General features: G+C 41.8%; 1 protein-coding gene across 1 annotated transcript; it reads left to right on the forward strand.

Annotated features, from left to right (window-relative positions):
• The first annotated feature begins 14,877 nt into the window (after positions 1-14,877).
• Positions 14,878-17,469, forward strand: LOC121971917 (LEAF RUST 10 DISEASE-RESISTANCE LOCUS RECEPTOR-LIKE PROTEIN KINASE-like 2.2). The gene is made up of 3 exons (XM_042523438.1): positions 14,878-15,819; positions 15,925-16,091; positions 16,211-17,469. The coding sequence occupies exons 1-3, from the start codon at positions 15,152-15,154 to the stop codon at positions 17,380-17,382; spliced, it is 2,007 nt and encodes a 668-aa protein (XP_042379372.1). The 5' UTR covers positions 14,878-15,151; the 3' UTR covers positions 17,383-17,469.

Below are 17,469 nucleotides of genomic sequence, written 5' to 3' on the forward strand. Positions count from 1 at the left end.
CAGCTCAAATACGACGCAACGGTCGGATCCCGATCGATTCGAAAACTCCCAATCGATCGGGGAGGCTTTGGATCGATCCACGGATCGATCCAGAGCGCCTCTGTGCTCTGGGAAAATGTCTGGATCGATCCACGGATCGATCCAGTGCTTATCGCGCGAACCAGTAGCGTCTCAATCGATCGGCTGATCGATTGAGACCTCTGGATCGATCCACGGATCGATCCAGAGGCTCTCTTTTCGCTGGGAAAAACCTGGATCGATCCACTGATCGATCCAGCTCTTGGTTTTTGCCCAAAACCAAGTCATAAGCCTCTCAAACCAACATCCGGTCAACCTTGACCTGTTGGTACATCATGCCTAGCATCTGATCACTCCTTTGACTTGCTAGGACTTCCCACCAAGTGTCCGGTCAATCCCTTTGACCCACTTGGACTTTTCTCTTCGTGCCAAGTATCCGGTCACTCCCTTGACCTACTTGGACTTCCACCAGATGTCTGGTCAACCTTGACCCAACTGGATTTCCTCGTGCCAAGTATCCAGTCAATCCTTTGACCTACTTGGACTTCCACCAGATGTCCGATCATCCTTGATCCATCTGTATTTACTCTTGCCTGGCTTCACTCACCAGGGCTTTCCTTCTGCCTGGCTTCACTCACCAGGATTTCCATCTGCCTAGCTTCACTCACTAGGACTTCCACCTGGCTTCACTCACCAGGATTTCCTTCTGCCTAGCTTCACTCACTAGGACTTTCCACCTGGCTTCACTCACCAGGATTTCCTTCTGCCTAGCTTCACTCACTAGGACTTTCCACCTGGCTTCACTCACCAGGATTTCCTTCTGCCTAGCTTCACTCACTAGGACTTTCCACCTGCCTAACTTTCCAGTTAGGACTTCCCAGTCAGGTATCCGGTCACCCTTAACCTACTTGACTCTTCTTCATCCACACTGATCAGTCCCTGATCAGAATCTTCCCACATGAGCAACTGCACCTGCATTGTTCATGTGACAACATGTATTGTCAAACATCGAAACTATGACCAAGACTCAAGCTTGGTCAACTCAGTCAACCTTGACCTAAGGGATATTGCACCAACAGAAATGGCAAGATACAGTGGATGACTTCATTTCTTCGGTCGACCGGTGCGAAATATTGTGATACTTTTAGCAAGATATGCATGTGGTTGCCGTCCGAGCGACATCCTCTTGGAGAGTTGGCCAGAAGTATCCAGCTAGGAGAATCTTTCGAGCTAGCGACCGACTGCCCGAATGGCTTCCGCATGAGCCTTGGTGTACTTCTTGCAAGATGTACGTCGCGTCCTCTAGTCCAACACACTTGAGCAAAGGCCTAGAGAAGGCTCTTTTGTATAGCTGATCCCTGACCAAGGTAAACCGTCCAGCCCTCTTCTTCGAACGCACAAGCAAGAAGCTTAGATAATCTTTGAGCTCTTCGAACGCCCAGTCGCACTTTGCGCCCCACCAAAATTTTATTGCCCAACGTAGCACCTTGAAGAACGGTAGGCTCTGGTTGGATTATTTGGATATGAATCTGGATAGAGCTGTAATACGCCCTGTCAGACTTTGGGCTTCCTTCAAGTTACGTGGTGGTGGCATATCTTGTAGAGCCTTGACCTTGCTTGGATTCACCTCGATCCCCCGCTCAGTGACTATATATCCCAGGAATCGACAGCTTTTGGCGTCGAACATGCACTTGTTCAGGTTTAGCTTTATTGCATAAGCCCTCAGAGTTTGATAGGTCTCTTTGATGTCTGTGCAAAGATCAATAGTACTTGGAGATTTTATCAGTATGTCGTCGACATATACCTCTATATTTTGCTCAATCTGCTTCCGGAACACCTTGTTCATGAGTCTCTGGTAGGTGGCGCCGGCGTTCTTTAGTCCGAACGGCATGACGTTGTAGTAGAATGTTCCGTCGGCCATGATAAAGCTGACCTTTTCTTTATCTTCTCGGGCGAGCGGCACTTGGTGATAACCTTGATATATATCGAGCATGCAGATCAGCTCGCAGCCGGCCGTAGAGTCCACCATCTGGTTTATCTGGGGCAGCGGATAGAAATCCTTCGGGCATGCTTTATTTAGGTCGCGGAAGTCTATGCAGACCCTCCATTTGTTGTCCGGCTTGGGGACCAGTACGATGTTAGCAAGTCAGCTCAAAAATTATACCTCTCGTATGTGACCAGCCTCCAGCAATTTCTCTATCTCCGCTCGGATGATGAAGTTCTGCTCCACGCTAAAGTCCCTTTTCTTCTATTTTATTGGCCGAGCATCCGGTCAGACATGTAGCTCATGTTGAGCCACACTCGGTGAAATACCAGAAAGCTCATGTGTCTCCCAAGTGAATACATCATGATTCTATTTGAGGTAGCTACCAGTTCCGTCTTTTTCCCGTCCTCCAGATCGGCAGCAATGGAGGTAGTTGCTTCCGAGCGGTCAGGGTGGATCTGAACTTCTTCTTTTTCTTCATAGACTAGAGTAGGAGGTTTTTCAATGATGGCATTCACCTCCAGGCGAGGTGTCTTCCGAGCGGCTAGTGCTTCCGTTCTGACCATCTCGACATAACAACACCGAGTGGCCAATTGATCTCTTTTGACTTCACCTACTTTGTCGTCCACCGAGAATTTGATCTTGTGGCAGTAGGTGGACACCACCGCTCAGAACTCATTGAATTCCAATCGACCCAAAATAACGTTGTAGGCCGAGGGCGCATCTACCGCTATGAAATTTGTGGTCCTTGTCCGCTTCAAGGGTTCTTCTCTGAGTGATATGACCAACTTGATCTAGCCGATCAGCAATACTTCGTTGCCCGTGAAGCCGTAGAGCGAAGTCGACATGGGTAGTAGTTGACTCTGGTCAATATGTAATTGATCGAAGGCCTTCCTGTATATGATATTTACCGAGCTCCCTGTATCAATAAAGGTTCAATGAACTGTATAGTTGGAGATTACCGCTCGGATGATTAATGCATCATCGTAGGGGACCTCCACTCCCTCCAAATCCTTAGGGCTGAAGCTAATCTCGGGTCCCTTAACTTTTTTCCTTGCTGCAACCAACAACATGTATCTTGAGTTGCCAAGCATATAACTTCCTTGCTCGGTTAGAATATCCATCGGTCGGCTCGCCAGCGATCATTCCTATCTCCCCTCGAGCGGCATTACTCTAGTTCTCTTCTTCCCTTGCAGACGGTCTAGTCCGTTCGAAAGAGGCTTGGGCAGGGATTCGGTCCCTATGATGGTGGTATGACTCGGTCGTCCTCTCCTCCTTCCTTCGTTCTGCGGATCGGCTTCGGTGACGCTAGTCTGGAAGTGACAATCGATGGTGATATCCGTGCGGAGCTGCCAAGTCGTAACAGTCTCTGGTGTTGTACGTCATCGACGGGTGGAAGGCACAAAACATTGGTGCCCACCTCTTTCCTTTTGGACGAGCGACCGCCACCTACTCTATGACATGTGGCTAGTCTCTTGGTGCGAAGGGGCTCCCGACCGGGGCCCTTTAAGCGGTTGATGACTGCTCAATTGACGCCGCTCGGATGCTACTGCAAGATCGGTGGTCGTATCTTTCTTCCTTGCCGCCTGAGCTTCTTCTACATTAATATACTCATTGGCCTTCTTTTGGAGATGGCCAAAGTCCTTCGGCGGCCACCGAATGAGTCATCGAAAGAACTCTCTCTTGGTGAGCCCTTGGGTGGAGGCGTTTACTAATACATCTGAGGAGGCTGCTGGAATGCCCATTACCACCTGATTGAAGCACTGGATATAGGCCCTCAAGGCCTCGTGGGGCCCCTGTTTCAGCGAGAATAGATTCATGTTAGTTTTCTGGTGGCAGTGACTACTAGCAAAGTGGTATAGGAATGTCGTTCGGAAGTCTTTGAAGTTGTAGATCAAGCTGTTCAACAACTGTTTGAACTATCGTTGCGCCGATTTAGATAGAGTAGTAAGGAAGACTCGGCATTTCACCCCATCCGTGTACTGGTGAAGGGTCGTTGCGTTGTCAAACTTGGCCAAACGGTTGTCAGAATCGGTTGTTCCATTATACTCTCCTATCGGTTTATAATGCTTCGACAGAGGGTCATTTAGGATCTTCTTCGAAAATTATTGATTGACCCGCTCGGGCGAGTCGTCTTCCCTCGGCGCATTCCCTTTCGTGCATCCCGCACGGGCACCTCATCCAAGGAAGATCCCCGGTCTCTATCCGCTCGGCCTCTTTCTACTGGGGGAGCTCATGATAGCACTCGGTTGAAGAGGATTGGCACATTACGGGCTTTCCCATAGGAGCCGATCGGTCTCCTATTTAGCTCCCGAGTGTAAAGTTGATCCGCTTGATCTTCTCCTTCTCTTTCAGTCTGTCGACCTGCTGCAGAGGCAACATGCTCATGCATTGGCTGATCGGCCAACCCTTGTTCTTGTTGCTCCAGTATTTTCATCACTCAAGCTTGTATTAATGCATCAAGTGTTGGATGATCGGTGGCTGGCTTGAAGGGGGGTTGGATAGCTAGGCTACCCCCAAATCGATTTCTTCTCTACAATACGTTAGTTTGCGCAAGCGGAAATATAGAAACTAAAACAATGAAACACAAACGAGAATACAAACGCTAACACGCTCGATGTAACGTGGTTCGGAGATTGCTTGCTCCTACTCCACGACGTGTCCTTGAGGTGGACGAGCCCTTGATCCTTTGGTGGATCAGTCCCCGGCAATCTCCGGCTAAAGCTTCTCCTTCTCGGTGGAGCAAACCTCTCACAAAGTTCTCTTCCTCTTTACAAGATGAAACTTAGAGCTAGAAGGAAGAGAGTTGGCTTGGAAGCTTTGGGCAAGATTCAGAAGGTTTACAATGAGTATCAGTAGTCCCTTCAATGCCCCAAAGCTCCCCTTAAGTAAGAGGAAAGAGTTGATCACCAATCAACTCAAACTCTGACACCAGTCGACTGGTCCATGCACCAGTCGACTGGTGCTAGCCGTTAGGCAACACCAACGGCTCTCTTTAGAGCCCGTTTTCTGCCAACGGTCATGTACCAGTCGACTGGTCTTAGGACCAGTCGACTGGTCCCTTTAGTCGACAAGCACAGAATGCTTCTGTGCATTCTGTGAAGCTGGATCAGTCGACTGGTCCCATGACCAGTCGACTGGTCCCAGTACATTCACTCCTCTCATCCTTTCCGGAGTCGCCTTTGAAGTCCTCTTCCTCGGCCTTCGTCCCTCAGATGCACCCGAGCCCGCGGCTCCTCTCCGTGCCATCCTTCACGTTGCCTTGAAGTCCACTTCCTTCGGCTCCACTCCATTGCTCCTCGTCTGCGCGGTCCCTTGGATGTCTTCCACATCATCCTTCTCCGACTCAACGATCCGAGCCCTTGGATGAGCTTCCCGAACTTGGCCACACCAAGTCCTTATGTGTTCCACCAAGTCCTGCATGACTCAAACACATATCAAATACATATGAAAGCCTAACTTAAACTCTTTGACACACACATCAAAACCTAGGTCGATTGCACCAACAATCTCCCCCTTTTTGATGTGTGGCAATATGTTTAAGTTAGGCACCAATAACAACTTTGAAAAGTACAGGCAATATGTAAGTATGAAGCATAAAATCCAAGCTCCCCCTTAACACATGCTCTTAATCTTAATTTTCAAAGATTTGCACCCAAGTAGATTTCTAACTTAAACCTACCCATTTCTCCCCCTTTGACACCATCAAAAATATTGTACCAGATACGTACACATACTATGGTATCAGTTCCAACCAAATTTGAACCAAAAATTTGATTTTAAAGACCAACAGAATGCTGAAAGGCTGGTACCAGTCGACTGGTCTCTGCACCAGTCGACTGGCACAAACTGAACATCAATTTCAGCCTACGGCAGCCAACTTCAGAAATCCATAAAAAATTCAAGAAAATTCGAAAAATCATGAAATTTTGAACACATATTTCTTATAATGTTCTTTAACTAAGAAAAATATGTTTTCATGAAAAGTCAACCTATTTTCAAAATTTTGACCAAGTTTCAAAAATATCAAAAACATGCAAGTTTGTATCAATTTCAAGCTCAGTTTTGCAATCATATGTTTTAAAATAGCTAGACCACAGTAAATAAAACATAGAATTGTTTTCAAAACATTTGAAATGTCCAACTATGATCTATGGGCAAGATGTCCATTAATTAAACATTTGCTTTCCCCATAGTTGGCCTATGATCACTAAACATTGATACACTTCATAACTCATCAAAATGCTATAAGCATAAGTGAATTACTTGTATCATCCTAATATCTCACATTCATGGTTAGAAAATAATACAAATCATTGTGAGATAAAGGTAACCTCTACTTAGCCCTCTTGATCATAAATCTCTATCAAGGCTAAGTCCTCCCCCTTAAGGTCTCAAGTCAACCATATAGGAAAATTTTGAATTATTGACTTCTATGGTTGACTTGCCATAAAATCCTCTAACCCTTGAGGATTGATTTTGGCACTCAATATAAATTCTTTCTAATTGGGTTGACCAAGTACTCTTTGGGGATCCATTTCCTATCTATGGTCTTTGTCTTGGATTGCCCCCTAGCAAGTAGACAATGATAGGTCTTTTCATTATTTTGTTCATTGTATCCTATCCCATTTTTCTTAAAACTTGCCCTTTGGCTCCCAATGATCATATTTAGGGTTTTTGAGCCAATTTCAAATTTTCTAAGGGCTATGGTGAGGTATTCTACTTTTTCCCTTAATTTCCTATTTTCCTCTTCTAAACATGAATCATTTGAACTTGTAGAGGAAGCATGCAAATCATCATCCCTAATAGGCAAGGATTCTAATTTTTCTTTAAGCATGCAAATGTCATTTTTCAAAGATTTGTTCTTTCTTTTTGCCTTAAACAAATCATCATTTGTGCTTGAAATAATTTTAATTAAAATATGGGGAGGAAGATTATGTACCTCACTTACCGAGAAGTCCGAATCCGAAGTTTGACCTCCCCCTTCACTTGAGCTCCCCTCTTCATCTTCACTTGAGCTCCTTCCTTCTTCTTGTTCGGATGAGGTGGAAGCTACATCATCAATCCCCATGAGAGCAAAATTGACTATGTGATGCTCTTCTTCCTCCGATGATGATGAAGGATCATCCCATGTTGCTTTTAGGTTTTGAGCCTTCTTCCCTTTTTCTTTTGTCTTCTCCTTTTTCTTCTTCCCTTCCTTCTTTTTCAAGAGAGGACAATCATCTCTTATGTGTCCTTCTCCTTGGCAATTGTAGCAAATTATCTTCCTTGTCCTACTTTTACTTCTCGAGCTTTTCCTAGCATGAGATTTGTTAGAAGAAAAAGATTTAAACACCTTTCTCATCTTCCTTACCATATATGTCTCTTGATCGCTATCCATTGAGGCACTTGATTCTTCGGAGTCGGAAGATGATGGTGATGAAGATTTCTTCTTCTTTCCCTTTCCCTTGTTTGCCACAAGGGCTACTCCTCTTGATCTATGTGCTTCTTCATCTAATCCTTCAACTCTTGTTTCATGGAGCTCCATTCTTGAGAAGAGTTCATCTAGAGAGGATTTCTCTAGGTCCTTTGATATGTAGTATGAATCTACAATTGAGCTCCAAGTTGTGGTTCTTGGGAAAGCATTTAGGGCTTTTGTCATCATGTCTCGATTTGAGAGTGTCTCACCTACACTTGTTAGTCCATTAATAATTTCTTTAATTCTAGAATGTAAAGTTGATACCTTTTCTCCTTTCTCAAGCTTGATATTGTTGAGTTGAGTTCGAAGGAGGTCTCTTCTTGCCAATTTTGCTTCCGATGTCCCTTCGTGAAGCTCCACTAGATTTTCCCATAATTCCTTGGCGCTTGAGTAGCTTCCAACCCTTGTTATTTCTTGTTGGGGAAGAACATTATGTAGATGATGGATTGCCTTGGCATTTGCTAGATGCTCTTCTTTTTGCCTTTTGGTCCATCTTGTTATGTCGATTGTCTCATTGTGTTCATCCTTGGGCTCTTCAAAACCACTCCTCATGATTAGCATAATGTCAAAATCGGTATTAAAGAATACCTCCATTCTCCTCTTCCACCAAGAGAAGTCTCCTTCGAATTTGGGTGGATGAATGTTTGAGCCGGCCATTTGATGATGTTGTTCTTCTTGGTGATTAGTCCGTTGAAGAGCTTCCTTGCTCTGATACCAATTGTTGGATGATCGGTGGCCGGCTTGAAGGGGGGTTGGATAGCTAGGCCACCCCCAAATCGATTTCTTCTCTACAATACGTTAGTTTGCGCAAGCGGAAATATAGAAACTAAAACAATGAAACACAAACGAGAATACAAACGCTAACACGCTCGATGTAACGTGGTTCGGAGATTGCTTGCTCCTACTCCACGACGTGTCCTTAAGGTGGACGAGCCCTTGATCCTTTGGTGGATCAGTCCCCGACAATCTCCGGCTAAAGCTTCTCCTTCTCGGTGGAGCAAACCTCTCACAAAGTTCTCTTCCTCTTTACAAGATGAAACTTAGAGCTAGAAGGAAGAGAGTTGACTTGGAAGCTTTGGGCAAGATTCAGAAGGTTTACAATGAGTATCAGTAGTCCCTTCAATGCCCCAAAGCTCCCCTTAAGTAAGAGGAAAGAGTTGATCACCAATCAACTCAAACCCTGACACCAGTCGACTGGTCCATGCACCAGTCGACTGGTGCTAGCCGTTAGGCAACACCAACGGCTCTCTTTAGAGCCCGTTTTCTGCCAACGGTCATGTACCAGTCGACTGGTCCCCTTAGTCGACAAGCACAGAATGCTTCTGTGCATTCTGTGAAGCTGGATCAGTCGACTGGTCCCATGACCAGTCGACTGGTCCCAGTACATTCACTCCTCTCATCCTTTCCGGAGTCGCCTTTGAAGTCCTCTTCCTCGGCCTTCGTCCCTCAGATGCACCCGAGCCCGCGGCTCCTCTCCGTGCCATCTTTCACGCTGCCTTGAAGTCCACTTCCTTCGGCTCCACTCCATTGCTCCTCGTCCGCGCGGTCCCTCGGATGTCTTCCACATCATCCTTCACCGACTCAACGATCCGAGCCCTTGGATGAGCTTCCCGAATTTGGTCACACCAAATCCTTATGTGTTCCACCAAGTCCTGCATGACTCAAACACATATCAAATACATATGAAAGCCTAACTTAAACTCTTTGACACACACATCAAAACCTAGGTCGATTGCACCAACATCAAGTTCCTCTTGCATCAGTGTCATTGTTGTGAGTCATCCAGCGTCTTCCATCTTCTTATTCGGATACAGAAAACATTCCCACAGATGAAACCAAATTGATCTTGTCCAAATGAAGGAAGCTGAAAAGCGGTGGATGGGATGACTACTAGCGGGTGAAGACTTCAATCCTGCAAAACAAAACCAAACCAGGGAAGGGGTCCCTGGCGTTGGCCCTCTGATGCTCAAGTGAAAATCATGAAATGAATGAGTAATCCGGAAAATAGAAAATCTTACCTTCCTCATACCTGGCGTACCCTTTTATACCTTTTTCTGTGATCGTTCATCTGCCCTTATTTAATGATATTAATTACCATAGGAAGACTTTTTTTGTCTTTACTTCCATGCATTGTTGATAAATGTAGTGTTCTTTTTTGTCTTAGCTTCCTCATATTTAATGATAGGTGTCGTGTTCTCTTTTGCTTTCTTGTCTCCTCCTATGCAATGTCATTCCTAGCGTTGGACGGGATGTCCGAGTGGCTCATTTACCTGCCGATCAGCCCATAATGCCTCGATCGGTCGGGTGATGTTCACTTGGCTACTCCTTTACTGATCGGCATAACTGTAAGCCCGACATTGACCGCATTGACTTTGACCGACACTGTGTCAATTGACCCGTAACATGTGGGCTCTCCCTTATCACCGCATCAGTGGGTGAACAACATATCAAGGATGTGTTGCATAAGTAAAGATAAATGACCTATATTTTACATAATATGTCATGTATAAATGAAAATATCAAGGTGAGCGACCTACAACCTACCCAAGAAGGATGCATCATTTATGAGAGTAATGATCTGCAATATTAACGAAATGTACCGTATGTATGTATTTATACATACATAGATAGAGTGAATGACCTATAATCCCCCCAAAAGAGATTATCATATAAACAAGGGATGAGCGACCTGCAAATCTGCAATCTACCCATTACGAACTACATCATGTGTATGTACAACGTACATGTATAGGGTGAATAACCTACAATCCACTTGAAAGTGTCTCACATAAAAAATAGGATGAACGGTCGGCAATCCATCCCGTGAGGTGTCTCACCTAAAAAAGGATGAACAATCCACCCTGTGAGGAAAAATCATCTCAATTTAACCGAAGCCCATGAACATACGAAAATACTCAAGAGTCATCTTTATGCACAGAGCCAACTGCTCTATACTACAAGTAATCATGCAAACTTTTAGGACATCTCCAATGCAAGATTTGTGAGCCTCTCTATGCAAGGTTTGACTTGAGAATAAGAACGAACACTATTTTTGTTCACATGTAGTTTTCTCATATATCTATATTCATTATTGGTGGAACCCCTAATCGCAAAATTTTGGATCCGAAAAATAACTTTTATACCCTTTTAGGATGCTCCAAATATCTATTTTACTATTTTTGATAATTTATATTTTTTTTGTAATTAGGATATTTTTGATATTTTTACCTATTATGAGCCAGGTTTATCTTATAAATATCTATCTAGTTGTTTGAGGGTTATCACTGGTTATAGGATAAAATTAATTTCTTGTTTTAGAAAAACTAGAGGACGGCCATTTTCTCTTGTTCTGTCCACAAATTCTTGATGTCTTCTTCCACCCTTAGGATAATTACTATCTCCCTTGGCGTCAGATAAATATAATATGTTTGCTCATCCTAGTTATTGTCTTGATGGATGCATTTGGATTCTCAAGGAGTCAGAGGATGTCCGGATTTGGTAAATTACATACAATATCCCCATTGTTTTATTACAAGATGGAGAAGATCTATACTATAACTTTTGGCAGATGCTTGAGTGACGACGTTTTTATACCATTGTCATTGTTTTATCAAGAAGTTGGTAACATCAAACCTCTAACTCCTTTTCTCGAGGAGAGTTATCTAGACCTAAATATGATATTTGGTAAAAACAAAGACTAAATTTTTTGAATTTTTTTCTAGATTGATAAGGGTTACGAACTAAGAGTTTTAGGGTACGGTGGAACTCAAAAGCGTAGAAGAAATCTATTGGACCTGACTTGCATTGAATTTCACTTGTCTAGATCCATCAAGACGAGCACTTGGATACCAAGTTTGAACGGATTGCGCTCTCGAGCACTTGAGCGCCTAAACAGATTTCGAGCCTAGAAACACTCATTTCACATTGAAAAATTTTAAAATGACCAAATCACTTACGTATTTTTGATTTTGTACATCCTTATCAATCGACTAATATTTTAAAACATTCGGATAGAGTTGATCTATATCAACACGTTCGATTTTTATCAAATCAGTCAAACTGATTTACTTGTTTTTTTAAATCAAAATCAAATTTAGATTAAATTAGTTAATAGATCAAGCGACCTCAGATTTATATGAAACTAGTTCCTATGTATTCGTTTATCTTTCTTGATTATATTAATATCCTCAAATATCAATTTGACATTTGGTACATCGATTTTTTATCCAAAATCGGCTGATGGATCAAACGACTTCGGATTGACATGAAACAAGTTTTTATATGTTCGTCTACCTCTCTTGATTATATTTATGCTTTTAAACATCAATTTGACTTAATATATTAAGAGCAATGATTTTTTGAATACGAATTAAATTTTTCAAATATATTTATGTTCAAAACATTATTGTTCTCAATATATTGGGTCAAATTGAAGTTTGAGTGTATGGATATAATCAGGAGAGGTAGACGAACACGTAAAAACCAGTTTCAAATATATTTGTATTCAAAAAATTATTGCTCTCAATATATTGGGTCAAATTGATGTTTAAGAACATAGATATAAATAGGAGAGGTGGACAAATACATAGGAACTAGTTTAATGTCAATTTGAAATTGTTTGATACATCAACTATTTTTGTCCAAAATCAGTTGATAGACCAAATGACCTTGGATTGATATAAAATTAGCTCTTATGTATTCATCTACCTCTCCTAATTATTGCTCTCAATATATTGGGTTAAATTGAAGTTTGAGAGCATGGATATAATCAAGAGAGATAGACGAATACATATGAACTAGTTTCATGTCAATCCGAAGTTGTTTGATCCATCAACCGTTTTTGTCCAAAATCAACTGATAGACCAAATGACCTCGGATTGATATGAAACTAGTCCCTATGTGTTCATCTACTTCTCCTGATTATATCCATGCTCTCAAACTTCAATTTAACCTAATATATTGAGAATAATAATTTTTTGAGCATGAATATGTTTGAAAAATTTAATTTGTGTTCAAAAAATTATTGCTCTTAATATATTAGATCAAATTGATGTTTGAGAGCAAGGATATAATTAGGAGAGGTAGATGAATATATAAGAACTTATTTCATGTCAATCCGAGGTCGTTTGATCTATCAATTGATTTTGGATAAAAACGACTGATGTACCAACGTTAAATTGATATTTGAGAACATGGATATAATCAAGAGAGATAGACAAACAAATAAAAACTAGTTTTATATGAATCCGAGGTCGTTTAGTTTATCAACAAAATTGATCTAAAATCAATTTTAATTCAAAAAATTAATTCGACTGTTTTAATTAAAAATAGAAGATATAGAACCAAATCGATTGGGTAAAATTAAAATACTTACCTGATTTAGTTATTTTAAAATTTTTATATATAAAATAGGTATTTTTAAATTTAAGTATGTGGTTTACTAAAAACAAACTGAATTTCAAGTCCGTGATTGGTCATTCCATAAGTGTCCAAACTCTCCGTCTCCATCCACCTATTCCGATCCCATCTGGAACAATCAGGACGATCGTAATGATACAAATTTAAAATAAATTTAAGATTTTTAAGATAATGACATTTGATCAAATTTTATTAATGGACTTAAAAAGTTTTATTTTTTAAAAAAAATTATATAAAAGTTAAGGAGGTCATTAAGAGTGAATAATATAATATTAATTAGATATAAAGTCATCAATTACTTTTATAGGAATAAAAAATAATGATGAGATGGAAGCGGATGATTGGGAAGAAAAAAATCTTCAAGTTGATGTCCAGGAACTTATGCTTGTGATGTGAAAGGGGCTGGCACAAGGGCGCGGATCCTGGCACAAGTTCTACGAGATATATGTAATAATACTCCAAGATTAGGCCAAGTTGGTCCGAGAGAATTAGTCAAAGTTAAACATTGTGGCGTTTGGTTCATTTTAAGAATGGGAATAGATATTATAATATTATAAAATGATAATAGGTATAAATCTGGATATTATTTTTAAAAATAATGTTTGGTTAGATAAATATTTTTAATTAAAATGAACCTAAATTTCTTTTTACCCTTAAAGAAAAAATTAGATATGAGAGAAAGTTGAATGTGAGAGAAAAATATGATAAGAGAAAGTATGATAAGAGAGAAAGTATGATGGGAAAAAAATAAAGAGAGAGAAAGTATGATGAAAAGAAATGAGAATAGAGCGTGATAGCAAAGATTGAGGAGAGAAAATTATGATGAGAGAAAAATTGTGCTGAGAGAGAAAGTGTGATTGGAAAAAATGAAAAGAAGAAAAATGTGATGAGAGAAAATGAGAGATTGAGGATAGAAAATGTATGATGAGAGAGAAATTAGGATGGGAAAAATGAAGAGAATAAAAGTGTGAAGAGAGAAAATGAGGAAAAAGAATGTGGTGAGAGAGAATAAAGAGAGGAAAAATGTGATGACAGAAAATGAGAAGAGAGAGTATAGTAGGAGAGATTGAGGAAAGAGAAATTGTGATGAGAAAGAAAGTATGATGAAAAAATGAGAGAGTAAATAATGTGTGAGAAAGTGTGATGAAAGAGAATGTGATGAGAGGGAATGGAGAATGGGAAAATTAGGAGAGAGAGTGTACAGTGGAGAGAGAATACAACGAGAAATTGGTAGAGAATGTGTGATAAAAGAGAAAATATATTAAGAGAGAAAGTATGAGAGAGAAGAAGGAGAGAAAGTGAAATAAAAGAAAAAATTGAACAAATATATTAAGGGTATTTTTGTCTAAAACTTAAATTTCATTCTCATTTCAATCAAAACCTAAGTAAAGAGATGAGTTTCATCAATACCAAAGTTTTTGGATTTTATTCTAAAATCTTGATTCTATTCCCATCAACCAAACATAAGATTTAAGAATGAATCTATTTCCTTATTCCTAAATCCCCAAACCAACGTAACGGCATCAGATGAGATGTCTCCCCTTGACTTTGACGAATAATAATCTTTCATCCTAATTTTTTTAATTAAATCCTCTTCAAATTCTATCCATACGTAGACTTATAAGTGAGATGTCCTTTTAATAATAATTTTTAAAAAAAATCATCGTCCCTATGATGATTTTTACTCTAATATATTAATTCTATTATAATTTTAAAGTTTCCATTAAAGAACTGTAAGAATTACGTTCGATTAATGTGGTCGTTTATTTATTTATGTAGAATTAGGAATCAGGATAGTCAACGGAACGGTGACCGTTAAATCATGTGGAAGATGCTTTGGAATCGTGGCGGACGTTCTGTCAAATCATGAATTCCTCCCTTATCCCATTTCGTTGAATTAAATTCGATCAGAATATTCTATGTGTTCCTCGTTGATCGGACGTCATATCTTAAGGACACGAGATATGGAAATCTCGGGATAGAGGATGTGATTTCATCGTTAACGCCAAAGTCAATTGAGGCTGTGGTCCTGTGGTACACTCGACCATCCGTCTCGCTCTTTAGTGTGCCACCGTTTGCTTGGCATTTTATAGAGTAATCCTGCCTTTGAGTTCCTCTTCTACCTCCGCAACTCATTGATCAAGTTCGATGGCATCGTCTTCCACGCTGCTCTCTGCTCCTTCTCCTCCTCCTCCTCCTCCTCTGCCTTGCTGCGTTACTACTCGGCATTTAATCTAATCCTCTACCTCTGTAACTCATTGATCGATTGTTCGATGGCATCATTTTCCAGGCCGATCTCTGTTCCTCTGCTCTTTCTCCTCCTCCTGTGCCATGCTGCGTTGCTACTTGGCAAATCTCATCGTCCTCCTTCCTGTGGCGACATCGACATACGTTATCCATTCCGGCTGTGCCGCGATCCTGACGGATGCGGCAACGATAGCTTCGAACTCAGCTGCGAGGGAAACCACACAGTCTATAGTGACTCCCATTCTGAGAAATACTTGGTCACTGAGATCTCATATAAAACTTATGCCACAACGCTCCGGCTCATGTACACTGGTTTCTCGTCCGACGCCAATTGCCTTGATCTTCCCGACCATTCTTTCGAGAGCAATAAATTTCATATTATGGACCAGCAGTTTCACCAACAACACAGGATTTTATGGGCCAGTTTCATGAACTGCACGCGGGAGGTAGAAAGCCAGGAGGAGTATTTGGCAGTCCCTAATTGCCTTCGCAGCAGCTCAACTACATACGTCGTCGTTAACGACAACTCGTATCAGCTATTGTATCTCAAGAACTCATGTAGCTTCTTAACCACTGTGCCAGTCGAGAACTTGCTAAGTCCAGGTGATCACGACATCTTTAAACTCCTGCGAAACGGATTCCAGGTATACTGCACTCCATTACACTCGGTGAAATTCTGTTGGGAAGGACTAAAGTAAGCAGGATTGTGCATTCATCTTCTCGCCTTCACTTGGATAATTTTGATATCTCGTTGATTTCATAGATCAATTTGTTTTTCAATTTCCACGTGTGAATGCAGGTACCACGCTCTTGCAACTTCTGCAGGTCCTAATCTCCTTTCCCAGATTGCCCATGCCATCTTTTCTGGGCTTGAATTCCTGTCGTGCGTCAATGGAAATAATGCCTCAGCGGACGTTCTTGGTAGACTCGCCCTTTTTTTGGTGTATCAGATTCTTGCCTTACTAGGTGAATGAAAGCCAATTCAACAAATGATCTATTTCTTTTATATATATCATCATTAAATTAATTGAACTATACATGATCTAATCGCTCTACGTTAATAATTTTGCCGATATTAATTGTAGTGACCAGATTAATATTGGCACCTCTGTGTGCCTTTGGATTCCTCCTATTCAATTGCTGGAGGAGAAGCAGGGCACCCGAGGACGCCGTCGAGAAGTTCCTTCGCAACCAACAGCAATCTCTTTCGCCCACGCGCTACGCCTACAGTGACATCGTCGCCATGACCGGCCACTTCAGGGAACGGCTAGGCCAAGGCGGCTTCGGCGCCGTCTTCAAGGGCCACATCATGGGAACATACCCTGTCGCCGTTAAGCTCCTGGGCGGATCCAACTTCCACGGCCAAGATTTCATCAACGAGGTGGACACCATCGGAAGAATCCACCACCTGAACGTCGTGCGCCTTCTCGGGTTTTGCTCGGAGGGATCGAAGAGGGCGCTGGTCTACGAGTTCATGCCCAACGGGTCGCTCGACAGGTACATTTTCTCCTCCAAATCCAATCGCAGTGGGGCGTGCAGCAGCAGACGCCGCCTTAGTCCGCGCAAGCTCAACGAGATTGCCTTGGGCGTGGCCAGAGGCATCAACTACCTCCACACCGGATGCCACATGCAGATCTTGCACTTCGACATCAAGCCGCACAACGTTCTCCTCGATCACAATTTCACCCCCAAGGTTTCAGATTTCGGACTGGCAAAGCTCTGCCCCAAGGACTGTAGCCTAGTCTCTATGAGTGCCGCAAGGGGGACGATTGGATATATAGCACCCGAGTTGATCTCTAGAAGCTTTGGGATCATATCGTACAAGTCCGATGTGTATAGTTTCGGGATGTTGCTCTTGGAGATTGCTGGCAGAAGGAGGAATGTGGATCACAAAGCAGAGAATTCGAGCCAAATTTATTACCCTTCGTGGATTTATGTTCAACTCGTGCAACTACAGGAGGTAAGAGCTGGAGCAGAGACTGATGATATTAACTTGGAAATCGATGAAATCGAGAGAAAGCTGTCCATGGTGGGACTCTGGTGCATACAGATAAAATCATGTGATCGTCCCTCCATGAGCGAGGTTGTGGAGATGCTGGAGGGGGATATAGACAACATCCACATGCCACCCAAGCCATTCTTTTCCTCCACACAATCACAGTCACAATCGAATCTTGTTAAGTTATCATATGCTCAGTCATCTTCTGTAGGGTTGCATGGTATCTCAGAGAACGATGATCTTTCAGAACTTGAATAGCCTGACGATATGTTTGCATGTCTTGATCATTATGTACTCGACGCATTTGGATTCTAAAGGAATTGTGGGATGCCAAAATTTTGTCTA

This window comes from Zingiber officinale, chromosome 4A, assembly GCF_018446385.1.
Source record: "Zingiber officinale cultivar Zhangliang chromosome 4A, Zo_v1.1, whole genome shotgun sequence".
Classification (NCBI taxonomy): Eukaryota; Viridiplantae; Streptophyta; class Magnoliopsida; order Zingiberales; family Zingiberaceae; genus Zingiber; species Zingiber officinale.